Source organism: Sciurus carolinensis, chromosome 7 (assembly GCF_902686445.1).
Source record: "Sciurus carolinensis chromosome 7, mSciCar1.2, whole genome shotgun sequence".
Taxonomy (NCBI): domain Eukaryota; kingdom Metazoa; phylum Chordata; class Mammalia; order Rodentia; family Sciuridae; genus Sciurus; species Sciurus carolinensis.
In genome coordinates, this window is record NC_062219.1 from 28,315,065 (window position 1) to 28,333,451 (window position 18,387).

The 18,387-nt window shown below is 36.6% G+C and overlaps 1 protein-coding gene across 2 annotated transcripts in view; it reads left to right on the top strand.

The window, feature by feature from the left end:
- Positions 1 to 18,387, top strand: part of Map3k5 (mitogen-activated protein kinase kinase kinase 5) — a 216,335-nt gene that overhangs the window by 57,834 nt on the left and 140,114 nt on the right. For both annotated transcript variants that reach the window (XM_047558138.1, XM_047558139.1), the window contains exon 2: positions 8,930 to 9,069. In XM_047558138.1, coding sequence (XP_047414094.1) covers positions 8,930 to 9,069 — 140 coding nt within the window. The remainder of the gene's footprint in view (positions 1 to 8,929; positions 9,070 to 18,387) is intronic.

Consider the following 18,387-nt stretch of genomic DNA (forward strand, 5'->3'; position numbering starts at 1 on the left):
GAGGAAATTGTGGGATGAAATCTACTGTTGACAGAAATATGTATCAGTATACATGATGGGGTTCACCAAAGAACACCCAAGAAACTAAAGTGAGGCCGAGGAAGCTGAGTAGTAATTTCTAGCAGAAATTGCCAAGTCATGACCAATTCAAGACAGTGATAATAGATTATTCTTCTGTTCTTCTTGAAAATTTCAGCAACCCTAGTTGTGCAACAGGAGTTCTGCATTTTCTCAGCTGCAGACTTTAGTACTTGCCAGACTTTAGAAAATGGACTGTGTCTTCAGAACACTCTTCAGGTATACTCTTTGGTCATAGGTAACATTTCAGTAGTTTTCATATCATAGTTTAGTTGTAAATTGCATTTAGTCATTCATAAAATAGAAAAACCAGTGGAATGCAGGTTTTATTTCCTTTAAGAATCAAAGAAGGAATGAGAATTTGGGGGTTATCTGCTCTTTAGGGGACAATAATTGGAAATTATTGCGTTAGTTTCCTGCTGTGGCCTTCTGTTTTTCTCTTTGACCAAGCCCAGGCTGTCCCTTCCTTGGCTTCTTCTGCATCTCTGAGGTGTCTTTAATGGATGGGGGCTGCTGTTTTTCGTTGGCTCTTGATGGTGCCCCACTCTCTGACTCCACAGCCAGCTATTCCCCCATCCGCACAGGTGTCCTTTATCCATCCAGAAAGCCCTGGCCTTGCCAGCCTCTGAGTGTCACCCTGAATGTTCTTCCACTGCGCCCCGTATCCCTACCTGCCAGTGCCTGTCTGACCTGCAAGAGAAGGCAAAAACCTCATTTCCTAACGTTTTCCTTTTACCTTGCACAATAGATAACAAAGCCTTGCATTACAATAGGTATACAGGATATTTGTTAAATTAAATTGGCATTGAATTGATAAGTAACAAAAGATGAATGTCTTCCTTCACTCTGCTGTTCACAAGCAGCAGCAGCTCACGTGAGATTTTAACTCATGGACACTGTATTATGAAGCAAAAATTCAATTAGAAAAATCTCAGACCAGGAACCCTGCTGTTCAGTCACTAAAATGCAGTTGGGTTCAACTGTTCTATGTGATTGCCTGAAACTTTGTTATGCTTTAATAAACCTCTGGTAAACCTAATTTTATGCTCCATTTAACATTAACCCAGTTGAGACAAGAAAGCCAAGTACACCTGAAGTAAAAACGTTGGAGAGTTCTGCATCTCTCTCTTTACTTTAAATGACCGGCTTAGTCTTAGGTTATTAAGTATAGCAGTTTTATTCAGTTTTGTTGCCACAAAAGCTCAACTGGCCATTGATTAAGTGCATTTGCTCATGAAATGTATGACAGGAGAAGTGTGCTCTGGCCCCCAGCTCTGTGTCTACCTCTTGTTTGTATTCTGAGTTTGTGAACTTCTACTTCCTATAGGTGCAGTAAGAGTAGACCTCAGCGCCAGCTTTGAATCCTGGTGCCTCTGCTTTCTCGCTGATCTTCGGCAGATACTTTCTCTGTTTCAGTGTCCATCTCTTTAAACTAATATTTTCTTTAGTTGGTAATGAAATAGTACATTTTCAAAAGTGCTGTTACTGGAAGTCTCACTTAGCTGGTGTAACAAAACGAAAGCAAACAAAAACCATAAAATGCAGATATATTGGAAAGGGCAGGGGGATAAAACCTCTTTTATTTGTAGATGACAACTGTCCATGTAGAAAATCCCAAAGAATATGCTAAAAAAGTCAATATTAAAAAAATCAATTATATTTTTATATGATAGCATGGAACAATTGGGATTTGAAATTTTATACAGGGTGCCATCTATAATAGTACCAAAAATTTGAAACATTTAGATAAAACTTTAACAAAGTATGTGTAAGATCTGATGTAGAATTATAAATTACTGATTAATCAGTTCCAAATAAATTAATATGCCATATTTATGGATTGAAAGACTCAATATTGCCAAGATGTTAGTTTTCGCCAAAATGATCTATAAATTCAACACAACCCCAATCAAAATCCCAGGAGAATATTTCTTTTGTAGTTTTCAACTGATAGTTAACAACTACCAACTTATTCTAAAACTTTTACAGGAAAGCAAGGGATACCTGCTATAATTTGGATCTTGGATCCCCCTTGCCCTCTGCCAAAATCCCATGTGTTGAAGGTTTGGTTGCCAGCCTGTGGTGATATTGGGAGGTGGTAGATCCTTTAGAAGGTGGGACCCAGGGTGACGAAGTTAGGAAGTTAGATTGGGGTCATGCCCTTGAAGTAGTTATTGGGGCCCTAGCCCCTCCTCTCTCTCTTTCTCTCTCTTTCTGTCTCTCTTTCTCTGCTTCCTGGCTGCCATGAGGGGAGTAGCAACACCACACAGTTCCCTCCATGATGTGCTGCCTTGCAAAGGCCTAAAGGCAGTGGAACTAAGCGACCATGGACTAAAACCATGAGAAAAAAAATAAACCTTTTCTCCATATGAGTTGATTTATCTCAGGTATTTTGTTAGAGTGATAGAAAACTGACTAACACAACAACTGAAATAGCCAAAAATATTTTGAGAACAGGATAGAGTTGGCAGACTTGACCTATTTGATGTCAGTACCTTTTGTAACACTTTCTTCATCAAAACAGTGTTATGTTGGCAAAAGGTAGACACATAGCTCAATGGAGTAGAACAGAGAATCCAGCAATAAAGCCCCCACCAAATGTAGTCAATTAATATTTGACAAAGATGCAGAGACATTTCAGTGATGAAAGTCTTTACAATTTGAACCTTGACCCATACTTCACACACATACAGAAATCAACTCAGTGGATCATAAATGTAAAATGTAATGTTTTGAAACTTTTAGAATAAAACAAAGGAAAGAACTCTTGTGATCTGTGGTCAAGCAATGACTTTTTGGGTACTACTCCTAAAGTAATATATATAGAGGAACAAATTGAGAAACTGGAGGTAAAGTGTTTGTACTTTTAGAGATAGTTAAGAAAAGAATAAAACAAGTCACAAATGAGGAGAAAGTATTTACAAATCACATAAACTGACAGAGGAATAATATTCAGAAAATGCAAAAACCATGTAGACCTCAACAATAAGAAAAAATTTAACAATTAAAGGGCAAAATCATTGAGCACTGATAAGCAGAAAATATGCACGTAAGAATTGTTCAATTTCATTTGTTATTAGCAAAAACAAATCCATGATGAGCTACCACTACATACCTCTTAGACTGGCTTAAAACAAAAAACTGGCAATATCAAGTGCTGACAAGGATGGTGGACAATGGAAACCTCTCATACATTGCTGGTGGGAATGCAAAATAGTAAAATTACTTAAAGAGTTTGGCATTTTCTTAAGTTAAACATATACTTAGCAGTAGTCCTATTCATAGATATTTACTGAAGACAAATGAAAAGCCTAAGTTTGTATATGACAGTAACTTTTAAAAATTTGCCAACCTGGAGTTAACCCAAATGTGTCCTTCAACCTATGAATGAACATCTATGAATGAATCTCAAATGCATTTTCTCAGATGAAAGAAGCCAAATGTATTTATTGTATGATTCCATTTCTATGGTGTTCTGGAGAAGGCAAAACTATAAAGACAATAAACAGAACAGTGCTTGCCAGGGGTTGGGGCTGGGTCGAAGTATTAATTGCAAAAGGAAAGCATGAGAGAAATTTTTGGAATGAAGGAACTGTTCCCCCTCATGCCTGTGGTAGTAGGTATGCATTTTTCAAAACCCATTAAACTGTATACCAGAAAAAGAGAACATTTTTCTCGAAGACAATTAAATAAATTTAGAAAAGAATTAAAATGTCTTAGCAGAAATCACTCATCTGATATGAAATACAAAAGTCAACCTTTTTCTGAGTTACCCTCCTGTATTATCATATTTTAAAGTTGAGCCAATAAAGACTTTTTAATGTTCTATGTAGCATCGCTGCTTCAGTGTTCAGAGCTAATGATTATACCTTATTTTGCTTGCACCATTTATTTTAAACATCTAGTTTCTCTCTTAATATGAAAACCTTCTGGCAAGGTTTTTATTTTATTTTAGAATCAAATCCTGAGTCACTTCTTTTAGAAAAATCCCCCTCCTCCTTATTACCTTAATTTAGCTGATGTTTTTCTTTGCATCTCTCTTACTTTTCATCAACCACTGTTTATGGTTTCTTTCAGCTCCACTCTACGCTGTCTCTGGGTTTTAAAGCTGTGTGATTGACTGTTGAGTGCTAGCACCTGGGGGAGGCGGAAGCAGCGCGGGGGCAGGAGGCAGATGGCAGTGTGGGTGGGATGCAGTGACTCATTTGTTTCATGGGTTGATTTTTTTTTTTTTTTAATGTAGAAATGTTAAGGACCCCAAAAGAAAAGTCTTTATTTATACTAAAGATTTTTCAAGTCATTTTTAGCTTCGGGGGAAAACAAAAAAACAAGTTGTGAAGCTCCTTTGACCTTCTTCCCCTTTCATAACATCAATAAACTCTCTATGTCTTTTACCTCCATTGCATCAGATTTATTTCTCCTTTATTGAATGCGAATTCTAACTTCATATTCATTAGACAAACCAGATTCTGTATTAAAAGGCTTCTTAAAAGAGTGCATTATTTTTAGAATGAAGACCAATAGAGGAAAGGGAGAGAAGAGGGGAGGGAATAGAGAAATACCAGGGGAAGAAATCTACCAAATTATGCTATGCATGGATATACCACACTGAATCCTGCTCGCTCGTGTTCTCTCTCTCTCTCTCCATCTATTTATCTGTCTATCTACACTTATTCATTTATAATGCATTAATTAATAATAGAAGGGAGATCAGTAGAGTGAACAGATTGGGGGAGAGAGGTAGGATGGAAAAGGGAAGGCACTGGGGAATGAGATTGATCAAATTATGTTATGTACAGGTACAAATATGGCATAATGAATCCCACTCTTAAATATAATTACCATGCACCAAAAAAATAGAAAATCTTTTTCAAAATTTTATAACCAAGTTCATAACATTTAACATGATTTTCTTTATATTTTTATAATAAACTTCATAACTAATTTTTAAAAGTGCATTATTTTTTAGGTTGCTGTACTTTGGCTTTATATTCAGTCACACAGGTCTTGACTGTCCCTTTTATATTTTGGTGGGTTTCAATTTATAAAAGGAATCAATGTTCCTAATAGAAATTGTGGGAAATAATAAGAAAAATGAAGATAAAATAATTCATGAATTATGAATTATCATGAATTATGTTTTATTATACATGTTTTCAGATTTTTTAATTTATGTGACTATATACATAGAATACACAAATTATAATGTGTACATTACATTTTGTTTAAGCTGTGAATTATAATGTACATATTATATTTTAACTGTTTACTTAATGGCTTCAATTTGACCTGTTTCTAAGTATTCTTCTACCTTAAAATTTTTGGTGGTTACATGATTATTGGAAATTATCATTGTGTATTTATATGTGTGTATATAATTATTATATATACACACAAATATACACACACATATATAATCATTTCCTGTTGATGGATATATTGACATTTTCCTTTATTTTATTATAAAAGTGATATTTCAGTGCCCACATCTTTTTTTATTTTTTTACTTTTTTATTTTAATCTTTTTTTTATTATAAACAAATGGGAAAAATGTTGTTTATGTTGTTTCTCTGTTTGTACATGGTGTAAAGGCATACCATTTGTATAATCATAAATTTACATAGGGTAATGTTGTTTGATTCATTCTGTTATTTTTTCCCTTCCCCCCACCCCTCCCACCCCTCTTTTCCCTCTATACAGTCCTTCCTTCCTCCATTCTTGCCCCCTCCCTAACCCTAACTCTAACCCTAACACTTACCTCTCCCACCCCCCATTATGTGTCATCATCCACTTATTAGCGATATCATTCATCCTTTGGTTTTTTGAGATTGGCTTATCTCACTTAGCATGATATTCTCCAGTTTCATCCATTTGCCTGCAAATGCCATAATTTTATCATTCTTCATGACTGAGTAATATTCCATTGTATATATATACCACAGTTTCTTTATCCATTCATCTATTGAAGGACATCTAGGTTGGTTCCACAATCTGGCTATTGTGAATTGAGCAGCTATGAACATTAATGTGGCTGTATCTCTGTAGTATGCTGATTTTAAGTCCTTTGGGTATAGGCCAAGGAGTGGGATAGCTGGGTCAACTGGTGGTTCCATTCCAAGTTTTCTAAGGAATCTCCACACTGCTTTCCAAAGTGGCTGCACTAATTTGCAGCCCCACCAGCAATGTATGAGTGTACCTTTCTCCCCACATCCTCTCCAACACCTGTTGTTGTTTGTATTCTTGATAATCGCCATTCTAATTGGGTTGAGATGGAATCTTAGGGTGGTTTTCATTTGCATTTCTCTTATTACTAGAGAAGTTGAACATTTTTCCATATGTTTGCTGATTGCTTGTAGATCTTCTTCTGTGAAGTGTCTATTCATTTCCTTAGCCCATTTGTCGATTGGATTATTTACATTCTTGGTGTAGAGTTTTTTGAGTTCTTTATAGATTCTGGAGATTCTCTATCTGAAGTATGATTCAGTGCCCACATCTTTAAGAATTTTCTCAGGATAAATTCCAAGAAACAGAATTATGAGGTTGGAGAGTATACGTACTTTTAAGGATGTAAGTCTCCTAAAAGTTTAGACTTCTCCACGACACTTGAGTGCCATTTCTCTGCATTTTCATTAGTTAATTTAGGCTATTTTCATTGGCTCCTTTTAGGCAAAGAAATTGACACTTCATTGTTAGTCTAATGTGCATTTATTTGAAGAGAGATGGAGAATACTTTTTCATGTATTTAGTGACCATTGTAAACTTTTGTGAATCTATCTGCTTATGTCTATAGTCTGTCTGTTGCAAAGTTTTTATTATTGCTTGTTTGTTTTAAATTGACCAGTAAGAGATGATTTATAAAGATACCAACCTTTCATCTGTCAAATATTGCACATATCTTTAACAAACTTGTTATGTTAACATTTTCATTGTAATTATGAATGGGTTCTGTTTTATGATTATATTTTCCAAATTCTTATTGTAGTTGTAAAATAAGTTATTAGTTTTCTAAATAATTTTGTATCTTAACACTTTACTAAATAGTGCTGTTATTTCTAATCGTTATTCAGTTTCATTTTGTTGTTTGTTTTGTTTTGACTTGCCTTTGGTTGACAACATAACATTTGCAAGTAATAATTATGTATTTCATTTTCTAGACTTATACTTTTACTTCCTAAAAATCTAACTATATTGACTGACATTTCTTGGTTTTAATCTACCTATAAAAGTTTGCACTTTGGAAACATATCCTGTTCTTCATGCATGCTAAGCTTATGCTCTTTCCCTGCCTATTTTGTGACTCTTTTTGATGGAGAAAAAAATGGATTTTGCATTTTAATTAATGAGTTGGACCATCTATGGAGATGCTCATGAATCTTAAAAACTGCGCCATCCTTGCATTCCCAAAATCAATTTTATACTCAAAACCTAGGCTTCTTACAGCATAATACTTGGTACATTTGTTAGTTTTTCTTTCATATTTTGTATATTTCCATAAATGAGTTTGAGAGTAATCTGAATTTCATTTTGTGATATTATTGTCAAAATGTGGGATAAGATTTCTATTAACTTGATATTGGTCATGTTTGACCTTTGGAAAAATTTGTAGCTGTGATTTTATTTCTTTTCTTAGTTACAGTTTTCTATACCTTGACTCTTATTTTACTTCTTCATTATTCTTACCAAATACTTAGTAGATATAAACTATTTAATTCTTTTTTTTAAATTCATTTTTATTGTAAACAAATGGGATACATCTTGTTTCTCTGTTTGTACATGAAATAGAGGCATTCCATTTGTGTAATCCTCCATTCTTGCCCCCCTCCCACCTCCCATTATGTGTCATCATCTGCTTATCAGCGAGATCATTCATCCTTTGGTTTTTTTGATACTGCCTTATCTCACTTAGCATGATATTCTCCAACTGCATCCATTTGCCTGCAAATGCCATAATTGTATTATTCTTTATGGCTGAGTAATATTCCGTTGTATATATATACCACAGTTTCTTTATCCATTGAAGGGCATCTAGGTTGGTTCCACAGTCTGGCTATTGTGAATTGAGCAGCTATGAACATTGTTGTGACTGTATCTCTGTAGTATGCTGATTTTAAGTCCTTTGGGTATAGGCCAAGGAGTGGGATAGCTGGGTCAAATGGTGGTTCCATTCCAAGTTTTCTAAGGAATCTCCACACTGCTTTCCAGGGTGGCTGCACTAATTTGCAGCCCCACCAACAATGTATGAGTGTACCTTTTTCCCCACATCCTCTCCAACACCTATTGTTGCTAGTATTCTTGATAATCGTGATTCTAATTGGGGTGAGATGGAATCTTAGGGTAGTTTTGATTTGCATTTCTCTTATTACTAAAGATGTTGAACATTTTTTTCATATATCTGTCGATTGTTTGTAGATCTTCTTCGGTGAATAAACTATTTAATTCTAAAACCTAATTCTAGATTAACTAATAAATTTACCTTTTTTTTTTTTAACTCATTTTGCATTTATTACTATGATTCTAGGAATCTGCTTTTTAAAGTTTTTTTTTAATTGTGTAACCATAGTTACCTTTTTTAATGTTGTGTTAACTCTTGCTTCCCATCATTGCAGGCTCTCCTTAGTTTGCAGTAATTACATGATTTCCTTCTTGCTTAAAAAAAACAACTCAGGTTTGTTGAACTTTATAAAGCCACTTCTGATAGAACCGCAAATTCAAAATTCAGTGTTAAATGAAGAGGGAAAATCCCTGGCATTTCCTCATTTCCTTTTCTGAGTGCGAAGTTATTGAAACCCAAATGTGCTTACTGGGCATGATTCAGGTGACATCTTTTGGGGACCTTGTTTTCTGCCTGCAGATATTGCTGTGGTGGAGATGAGCGATGCCTTCCGGCAGCCGTCCTTGTTCTACCACCTCGGGGTGCGAGAAAGCTTCAGCATGGCCAACAACATCATCCTCTACTGTGACACCAACTCGGACTCTCTGCAGTCCCTGAAGGTACCGCCCTTGGTTGCTGGATATGTTTCCTTTCAGCCCCATCCCAAACATTTTTCAGTAACTTATGTTTGTGAAAAAATGTTTTTGCCAGTGTGATAATTAGGTACCAAATGCTAATTGTGAAGTTTATCTAGAATTCATCGTAGTTGTTTCATGATACCCAAGAAGGATAAACATCATGTTTAGTTCTGAGTTTCAGGTGGAGCTACATCCAGGAGACTGTTGATGGGCAGTCACTGGTACACACCTTGGAGAAAGAAAAGGAGATCCTGTAAGATCTATCAGGTCTTATCCCTGACTTTTTGGGGCTTCATTGTGCCCATCTGGCTTTAGCTAAAATACCCTTCCTACCTGAAAGTGCTGAGTAGAAATACTCAAACATTGCTATCCTTGCTTACTAGGTGTCCTTTCAGTTAAGATGGGAGGAGGGAAGTAAAGCTTTCTATTTTGTTTACAAAACAACCTTCCCTGCTGGTATTCTCTTCATTAATAGGCACTTGCCTAAAGGATTGGGGAATAAAAACTTACTGTGTTTTGTCTACAAAATCTAACCTATCCCAGTATAATTTTCTGCATTAATAGGAACATACCTGATAGAAAGGCATTTCCTCCCTCCAGCAAGGTTGCCAAACATGCTTTTACAAGGCCAACCGATTTTACACTGGGTGATTCTTTGAAAAGCGTCTCACAGTTCAGTGAAACTCATGCTGAGCCTGATGTCATCCATTTCCTTGTGAAATTTCATGTGAACTTTTCTCATCTCTGTCTTTTGGTTCCCAAATAAGAGCCAACCTTGGGATGTGAAGCCCTGAAGTTGAGAACATACTTTTAAAATCAGCGGCTTAGCAATTGTTATATGAAGGTCTCTAATCTCAAATCTTTGCACAATATATATTTAAAAATATTTTTTAGTTGCAAATGGGCACAATTCCTTTATTTTTATGTGATGTTGAGGATTGAACCCAGTGCCTCACATGTGCTAGGCAAGCACTCTACTACTGAGCTACAACCCCAGCCCCAGAAATATATTTTAAAGTAGCATTTTGCTTTTATCTGAGTATCTAGAGCATGTGTGGCTTTCTCTAAAAATCCTGCAGTTTCACTGAGCAAATACATTTGCTACATGCTAGGCATTATGCTGGGGATTGAGAGGCATATCTCTTTCTGGAATACTGGAATTGAGGAATTTCTTCCTATTCAGTCTAAATCTACCTTTTCATCTGGTTATAGTAAGGAAGGTCTGGGACCAGGTCAACCTCGCTCCCTAGCCTGTTCCCCTTAACCACCAAGTTTTATTGTCCCTTGCATTTATCCCTCTGTATCCATGGGTTCTGTACTTTTAACCAATCATGGATAGAAAGTGTATTTATTTAAATTACATCTGTACTGAATGTGTACAGACTTTCTCCCATGTCTTATTCCATAAACAATGCATGGTAACAACTATTTGCATAGCATTTATATTGTATTAGTTTTGATAAGTAATCTAGAGTTGATTGAAAGTGTATGGGAGGATGCACGTAGGTTATATGCAGATATTATGCCATTTATATAAGTGACTTGAGCATCTACAGATTTTCGTATCCTCAGGATGTCCTGGAACCCGTCCCCTGTGGATAACAAGGGAGGACTGTATTTCTATTTAAAACACATTCCTGTTAAGTGTGTTCATTTAGAAAAATGCATCAACTATACCTCCTCAGTTGTCCCATTCAGAGTGTATCTTTTCTCTTAACCCTTCCATTAACTGAAACATTTGCCATTTTCTTATTTAGAATGTTTCTAGCCAGGTAGCCTCTGATGTCTGGGATGGAAAAATATTTTTTCTGCAAGTCTAGCAATTTTCTTTGAGTCTAAAAAAGTCCTGTGCTACTGCAAAAAGTTGGGGTTTGTCTGTATGTGTTTGCTTTTATCATTTCTGTTGCATTTGACTCTAGGTAGAACTCTGTTATCCCACCATTTACAAACAGAAAGGAGAACTAGTGAAATAAGAACAGAGACATTTGAAATAATATCTGCAAAGTGAGGCAGATACGACAAAGTGAAGCATCTCTTTTCATAGAGGCAGAGGCAGAATTAGAATGCTATTGTTGTCATGTGTCTAGCTTCACTTAGGTTGATTCTTTGGACTTCAAAGAAAGTACAGCTGTGCCAATTTTATTTTCATCAGCTTTTTGTTGAAGACAGCAGATTCTCTTTGAATTCTCAGGAAGAAATCATAGAAAGAAGTCTTTTTTAAAAGTTTAAGCTACTTGAAAAATAGTTGATGGGAATTATAAAAGTGCTTAAAATCTATGTCTGAATTGTCATTTGAAAGAATATTTAGAATCTAATCATATATAAGATTTCTAGCTGTTTTTTAAGCTGCAAGTCCTTTTGTTGTATTAAGAATGAAATATCTTATTTTTATCCCAAGGAAAGATCATAATTGCACTTTGAGAGAGGGAAGTCAATTCTTTTTTCCTTAATATTATAACTACACACTTTATCACAGTTTTCTTTAATTAAATCATGAGAGCTGGTTATTTGTCCTATTAATGTTTATTGAGAAAGACTCTATGCTAAGATTTAACATTTGCTCGAAAACAAGAAATGCTAGTAACAACTCTTTTCTGATTTATTCCATGCATTTAAAAATGATCGGGGGGCTGGGGAGATAACTCAGTCGGTAGAGTGCTTGCCTTGCAAGCACAAGGCCCTGGGTTCGATCCCCAGCACCCAAAAAAAAAAAAATGATTGGACTTCCACTTGGCATCTCTCAGTAAATGGGAGAGCGGGTCTGGACTCTCCTGGCCATTGAGCTGTGGTGTAGATACGTGAAATACATCTAAGGTCAGAAAGGACTTGGGGGAGTGAGTGGCTGCTGGGTAGAGGGAGGAATTTGTTTTAATGAACCACAAAGGGGCTGAGGGAACTTCCCTTCCATCCTCCAAAAGTTCCATAATTGGGCCTGCTGAAAAAAGTGACAATAGACAGACTAATAGGTGAAAATTCATACAAATTTATTAATGTACTAGCACATAGGAGTCACACAGAGTGTTAAAATTCAAAGAAGTTCAAAGTGTAAGCATCATCTTGCTGGGAGAGAGGGAAGTGGAGGATGTAGACAATTTTAGATTTAGAGTAAATGATTTTTAGGGGACATGGATGGACCAAAGAGCAGACAGTAGCCTGGGCCTACTGGAGGTCAGAAGTACTTTGGTTCTGATCCTGCCTTTTTGTTCAAAGTGCTCGGTGTGGCAAAGGGCCACACTTTGGAGTATCATTTTCTTGAGTCCCAGCAACTCTTTCTTCTATCACCAGAAATTTCTTCATAACAAGAGTTCATAGCTCCAGTTCTTGTGATCCTTCCTTCCAGCTTTAGCTTCTTCTCTTGATTCTGGGTTACCCTGCCTCACTTTAAACAATGCTGCTTATGGAACAAAGCAAGACCAAACAATGGAATACCACTGCACACCCCTAGATAGTCAGCAGCTAGAAGCTCTTATAAACAGATGGCAAGGCTGTGAAGAGCGGGAAACATGCACACTGCTGGGGAAAGAGTGAATCACTACTTTTTGTTTTGTTTGTTTGGTACTGAGGATCAAACACAGAGGTGCTCCACCACTGAGCCGCACCCCCCGCCTTTTTTTATTGTTTTGGGACACAGTCTTGCTACCTTGCATAGGCCCCTGCTAAGCTGCTGAGGCTGGCCTTGAACTGGTGATTCTCCTGCCTCAGCCTTCTGAGCCACTGTGCCCAACTCACTACTAACTTTCGAAGAGCAATTTGGCAGTGTCTGATACTGTCAAGGGAACCTATCATCAAGTCTAAGCAAATTTGAACCTAGATGTGTACTTTAAAAAAAATAGTGACTCATGTAAGGAGATATAACAAAGAATGTTTATGCAACATTTTAATAACCCTTCTCCCCAAAGGAGATGGTAAATATCTATTAGGAGAATGAATGGATACTTTGGTAGAAGTCCAACACAGGGGCAGATACATTTGTAATCCCAGCTATTTCAGGAGTCTGAGGCAGGAGGATTATAAGTTTGATGCAAGACTTGGCAATTTAGCAAAACCCAGTTTCAAAGTAAAAAAGGGGCTGGGGTTGTAGCTCAATGGTAGAGGGCCCCTATGTTCCATTTCTGGTACCACAAAAATAAAATAAATCAAAAAACTTTTTGGTACAGTTCATTTAATGGAATATTATATACCACTTAAGCTAAATCAACTAGAGGTCTATATATCAAAGTCATTGTATCTCCAAAAAATAATTTTGAAAAGAACTTAAAATCAACATGCTGTAGTGACACACCCACATCAATGTTTATAGCAGTTCAGTTCATAATAGCTAAGCTATGGAACCAACTTAGGTGCCCTTCAACAGATGAATGGATAAAGAAAATGTGGTATATGTACAATGGAATATTAACCATAAAAAGGAATGACATTATGACTTTTGCTGGTAAATGGATGAATCTGGAGACTGTCATGTTAAGTGAAATAAGCCAATCATAAAACCAAAGCCCGAATATTCTCTCTGATATGAGGTTTATTCTCTCTGATATGAAAATGCTAACACACAACAAGTGTGTTTTGGCACAGAAATAGAAGTTCAGTGGATTAGACAAAGAGGAATTTTGAGAGGGAAGGGGATGGGAATAGGAAAGACAGTGGAAAGAATTGGACATAAGTTTCCTATGTTCATATATGAATACATGACCTTTGGTTTCAAAGGTCAGGTACAACTACAAGAATGGGATCATAATGAGAATAAGTTATATTCCGTGTATATCTAATATGTCAAAATACACTCTATCATGTATATCTAAAAATAACAAATAAAAAAAGCAAAAACATTAAACTTCTTAAAAAATAATCATGTTATGGGGAAGAACAAATCACCTATGTATAGTATCATACCAGCTACAGACAAGACAATGGTATTATACACATTTATGGTATAAAGGGATGGAAGTTTTTATAGGAATCATACATTCAGAGTATTTACCTCTTTGGGGTATAGGAGTGGATAGAGTTGGAAGACAGGAGTCTTCAACTATAACTGTATGCAATATGCCTTTTTTCTTTTTTCCTTTTTTTTTTTTCAATATTGGATTTAAACCCAAGACCTCACACATGCTAGATAAGGACTCTATCACTAAGCCACATCCCCAGCCCTTTCTTTTTTGTTTCGAGACAGTTTCTCTAAATTACCCAGGCTGGTCTTGAACTTGTCTTCCTCCTTCCTCAGCTTCCTGAGTGCTGACTTTACAGGCAGGTACCACTGTCTCTGGCTGTAATGTAATGTTTCTAAATCTAGGTGGTAGATATGTAGTTGCTTGCTAATTTTTATATTTTGTATATACTTAAAATATTTAATAATTAGTCTTTAAAAAAAGGTTGCTATATTCTTCTGTTTTCTGTATCCATCAAGAAAACTTTACATACATTTTGGACATTTGAACCTCAAAAGATTTTTGGTTTCTTTTTTCCTTATGTTCTGGCTATAGTTAGAAAGCCTAAGATGTATTGGGATCTTTCTCTCTGCACTTTAATCAGCTTTGTTCCCATTTTATCCATTGCATAAGAAATGATTCTCTGGAGATTGATATGCACATCAGCTAGTGGTGACTCAGCTTTTTGTGTTGAAATGTAAGGATTATGTTAGATTATTCCATATTCAAGAAATTTAGTTGTATTTTTCTCTTAAGCCATTGCCTGAAAAGTTACTTCACAGATGGGACTTTCCTCAATAGACTATTTTCTAAAGCAGTCTATGGACTGCTTACTCCTTCATTTATCTCACTGGCTATATTCCATACATATGTAGTGCCCTGTACTCTTGCTCTGCCTTAATGCATGTGTTATTTTCTAGATTGGAATCTGACTAGCATTTCACTACTAGATGACTAGAATCTTCCAGACACAAACCAAAATTTGTAACACTCTCCCTAAATTACCAACTTCAAAAAATCAGTGACTTTTTAAACAATATGGCAGTTCTTCAAAACATTAAAAAGAGATTTACCATATGATCCAGCAATTCCACTTCTTGATATACATTTCTGAGAGAATTCAAAGCAGGATCCGAAAGAGATATTTATGTGCCCATGTTCATTAGTGACACTATTTACAATACCCAGAAGGTGGGAGCAACTCAGGTGTCCATCAACAGATGAATGGGTGAACAAAATGGGTGTATACATACATGAAATATTACTCAATGGAGATGAAGAGGCTGACACATGCTACAACATGGATGAATCATGAGAACTGCCATAGTTGCTTCTTCAACCACTTCCATAGTATACAAACCCATGATTTCATATCTGCAGATACAGAGGACCCCCATCTCTGTTAGCGCTTTTATAGGTAAAATGGGACAGTTCTTCTGGTACTCATTCATGTCCACTTGAAGCAAATGGTTGTTGTTTTGAGAAGAGTGATGTTGTCCATGATGTAAATTTTGATATTTATACTAGTTTGAAGTATATCAGTGAGGCTATCAAGGTAGTTTTTGTTATACATACTTCAAATTTAAATTGAATTCTTCCCAATATTTGGCACATCTACTCAGATTTCAGAGTGTCCTTAAACCCATAAAAACGTATTTCTCTCTTTCTGATCTTAGACCACTGCTTTCTTTTCCTGAAGTTTTACCTCCCTTCCTAAGGTAAATAACTAAGATTTGAATTTCAGTTCTAATGTAAGTAGTACATGACATTAATTTTCAAAGGTTTATGACTCTTTTAACAGTGGATTTTTGCAGGATTGTTTTCAGCACCTCAGATAGTACCATGTTAGTCAGTGGTACAAAGTACACAGTTGGTGAATGTTAAAGAAAAATAAAAGTCGTTTGAAAAATGACTGTAAAGTACTTTAACAATTTGTGAACAAGAATCCTTGGCCTTGTCCGTTTTCACTGGACGCCTCCAGACATCCTGAGTCTTGCTTATTTTATTACCAGGTTTGATTTAGAATCAGCAGTTAGCACTCTGTCCTCTCCCAGGTTCAACACTGCATCCCATACATTCCTTGCTATTTCATAGGGAGCTTCTGTTGTCGAGAGAGGACACAGTTCTGTCCCTCTATTTTATGTAGTTTAGAAATGGTCACACTTTTATCTGAACTGTAATCATTCCATCTTGAATGGGGGAAGAAAGAGGAGATCTGGAGCAGGTAAACTATACATATGGTGCTGCTTTATGGAGATTTTCTCTAGAAATCTTGCATTCACCAACTGGATGAATGATTTATTTAGCAGGTGTTGACTTCCCTGTTGAAGAATCCCTGAGGGGGTGAAATGGGCTTGAGATTCGAGAGTGCAGTCTTCTTTAATGTCAGTTAGCAATATTCCCTCCCTAAGGCATTATCTACAGACTGAAGAAAATCCTGCTCTTGCTTTCCTTCCTAATTCTCTTTAACCTCCTGCTTCCACCCACCCTCCCACCATTTCTAGCTTCTTATTACCATTTTGTCAAAAGGAGAGGAAAATCTGTACTATGCAGGGAATAAAAGATGCCACTGAATCACTGGGTTGACCCCAGCTGTAGTCTTCCTGTGTGGATTGTCAGCAGAGGACAGTGAGTCTGAATTCCTTAAAGAGCAGCCAGGAGCACCTCTGCACACACCAGAAGTGGGCCAAAGCTTGCTGAATTCTTTTCCTTTTTGTTCTTTATCTGTGGTAGTTGATCTTTATGTCATTCCAACCCATCGTCCTCTTTGGGTCCTTTTAGAATGCATCCTTGAAATTATCACTAAACTTTTATGTCAAGTGTGATTTACTATGTATAAAATTATACCTGTAACTCTTTAACAATACATTTAAAAAAGGAGAAAAGACATGGGCTTGAATAGTATGGTTCAATTAGGTGTTGTCAGCTGGTGACAATGATGTTAATTATAACAATAGCAACACATTATAAAGGGAAGTTTGTGTTAAGAAGCTATGTTAAATACTGTATGTATAAAATGTCACTCATCAGCACCCAGTTCAAAGACATGTCTACTTACAGTACCGTTCTCCCACCGAGAGAGATTTATTTAGATATGAACAAAATTAATAGGGAAGGAGAAAAAGAGAGTCTACAATGTCTTTGGGGATGACTTTCCAGCTTTGGTATAATTTAAATCTGATTTTTTTTTTTTTTTTTAGCACAGGTTGTTTTAATTGACAGTTGCTCATATTTAAGAGGAAGATGTGTTCTTATCCCAGATCATGAACAACACGAGTGTACAGTTCTCTAGATTTGGTGATGTAGGAATTGTGTAGAAGTTCTTTGCTTAGGTAAAATTGATACCTTATATTATATATAGCTTTAAAGTACTTAAATGTGGTGGCAAATGCCTGTAATTTCAGCAGCTTGGGAGGCCGAGGCAAAAGGATCACAAGTTCAAAGCCAGCCTCAGCAACTTAGCCAGGCCCTAAGCAACTTAGTGAGACCCTGTCTCTAAATAAAATATAAAAAGGGCTGGGGATGTGTCTCAGTGGTTAAGCACCCCTGTTTTCAATCCCTGGTACCAAAAAAAAAGTACTTTAAATTTTGCCTAAACTTATTTCATTCAGTTTTAATATACACTCCAATGAGACAGACATGTTAGGTACTCATTGTATTGAACAAACAGAAAGCAATTTCTTTGCAGATGAGAATTCAGTCTGGGGAGATAACAGTGACTTGTTAGGGGCCTTCACAGCTGATAAATGTCAGGGCAGGGATAAGCCCCATATTCTTTGATTTCCCATATTGTACAATGAATAAAATTAGGCTCTTTCTTTCCTTCCTAATTATCTTTCACCTCCTACTCCCACCGACCCTCCCACCATTTCTAGCCTCTTACTACCATTTTGCCAAAAGGAGAGGAAAACCTGTACTACACACTGACTGAAGATCATTAGGTACCTTCCTTCTAAGTCTGTGCTCCGATTTCCTATGTCCTGTGAAAGGATGATTTTTCTTGGTTTTTGGTAGATTGTTTTTGCTTGTTTTTCATTGAACTTTCTTTCACGCATACCATGTCAACACACACGCGTTTCTACCTTTCAAGACTAACTCTGTGCCATGCTTGTGTTCCATGTGTTGGCTTGTTCTTCCTGAGCCTCCTCAGCTTTATTTCAGCAGTGTGCAGAAAGGGGAACAGGGTGCCTTACCCCAGAGAGGCCAGGGGTGTTCACAGGAGCCCGTGGTTAGCTTTGAAGCTTTGAAATTAGGTGAGAGGGTGGAGCTGGGGAGCACAGGAAATAGCTCTCTTTTTCCCAACTTTAATGGAAAACTTGCCAAGTTCCACTGGGACAGAAAGAAGGACCAGAAGGGAAGACCCAGAAGGTCACCA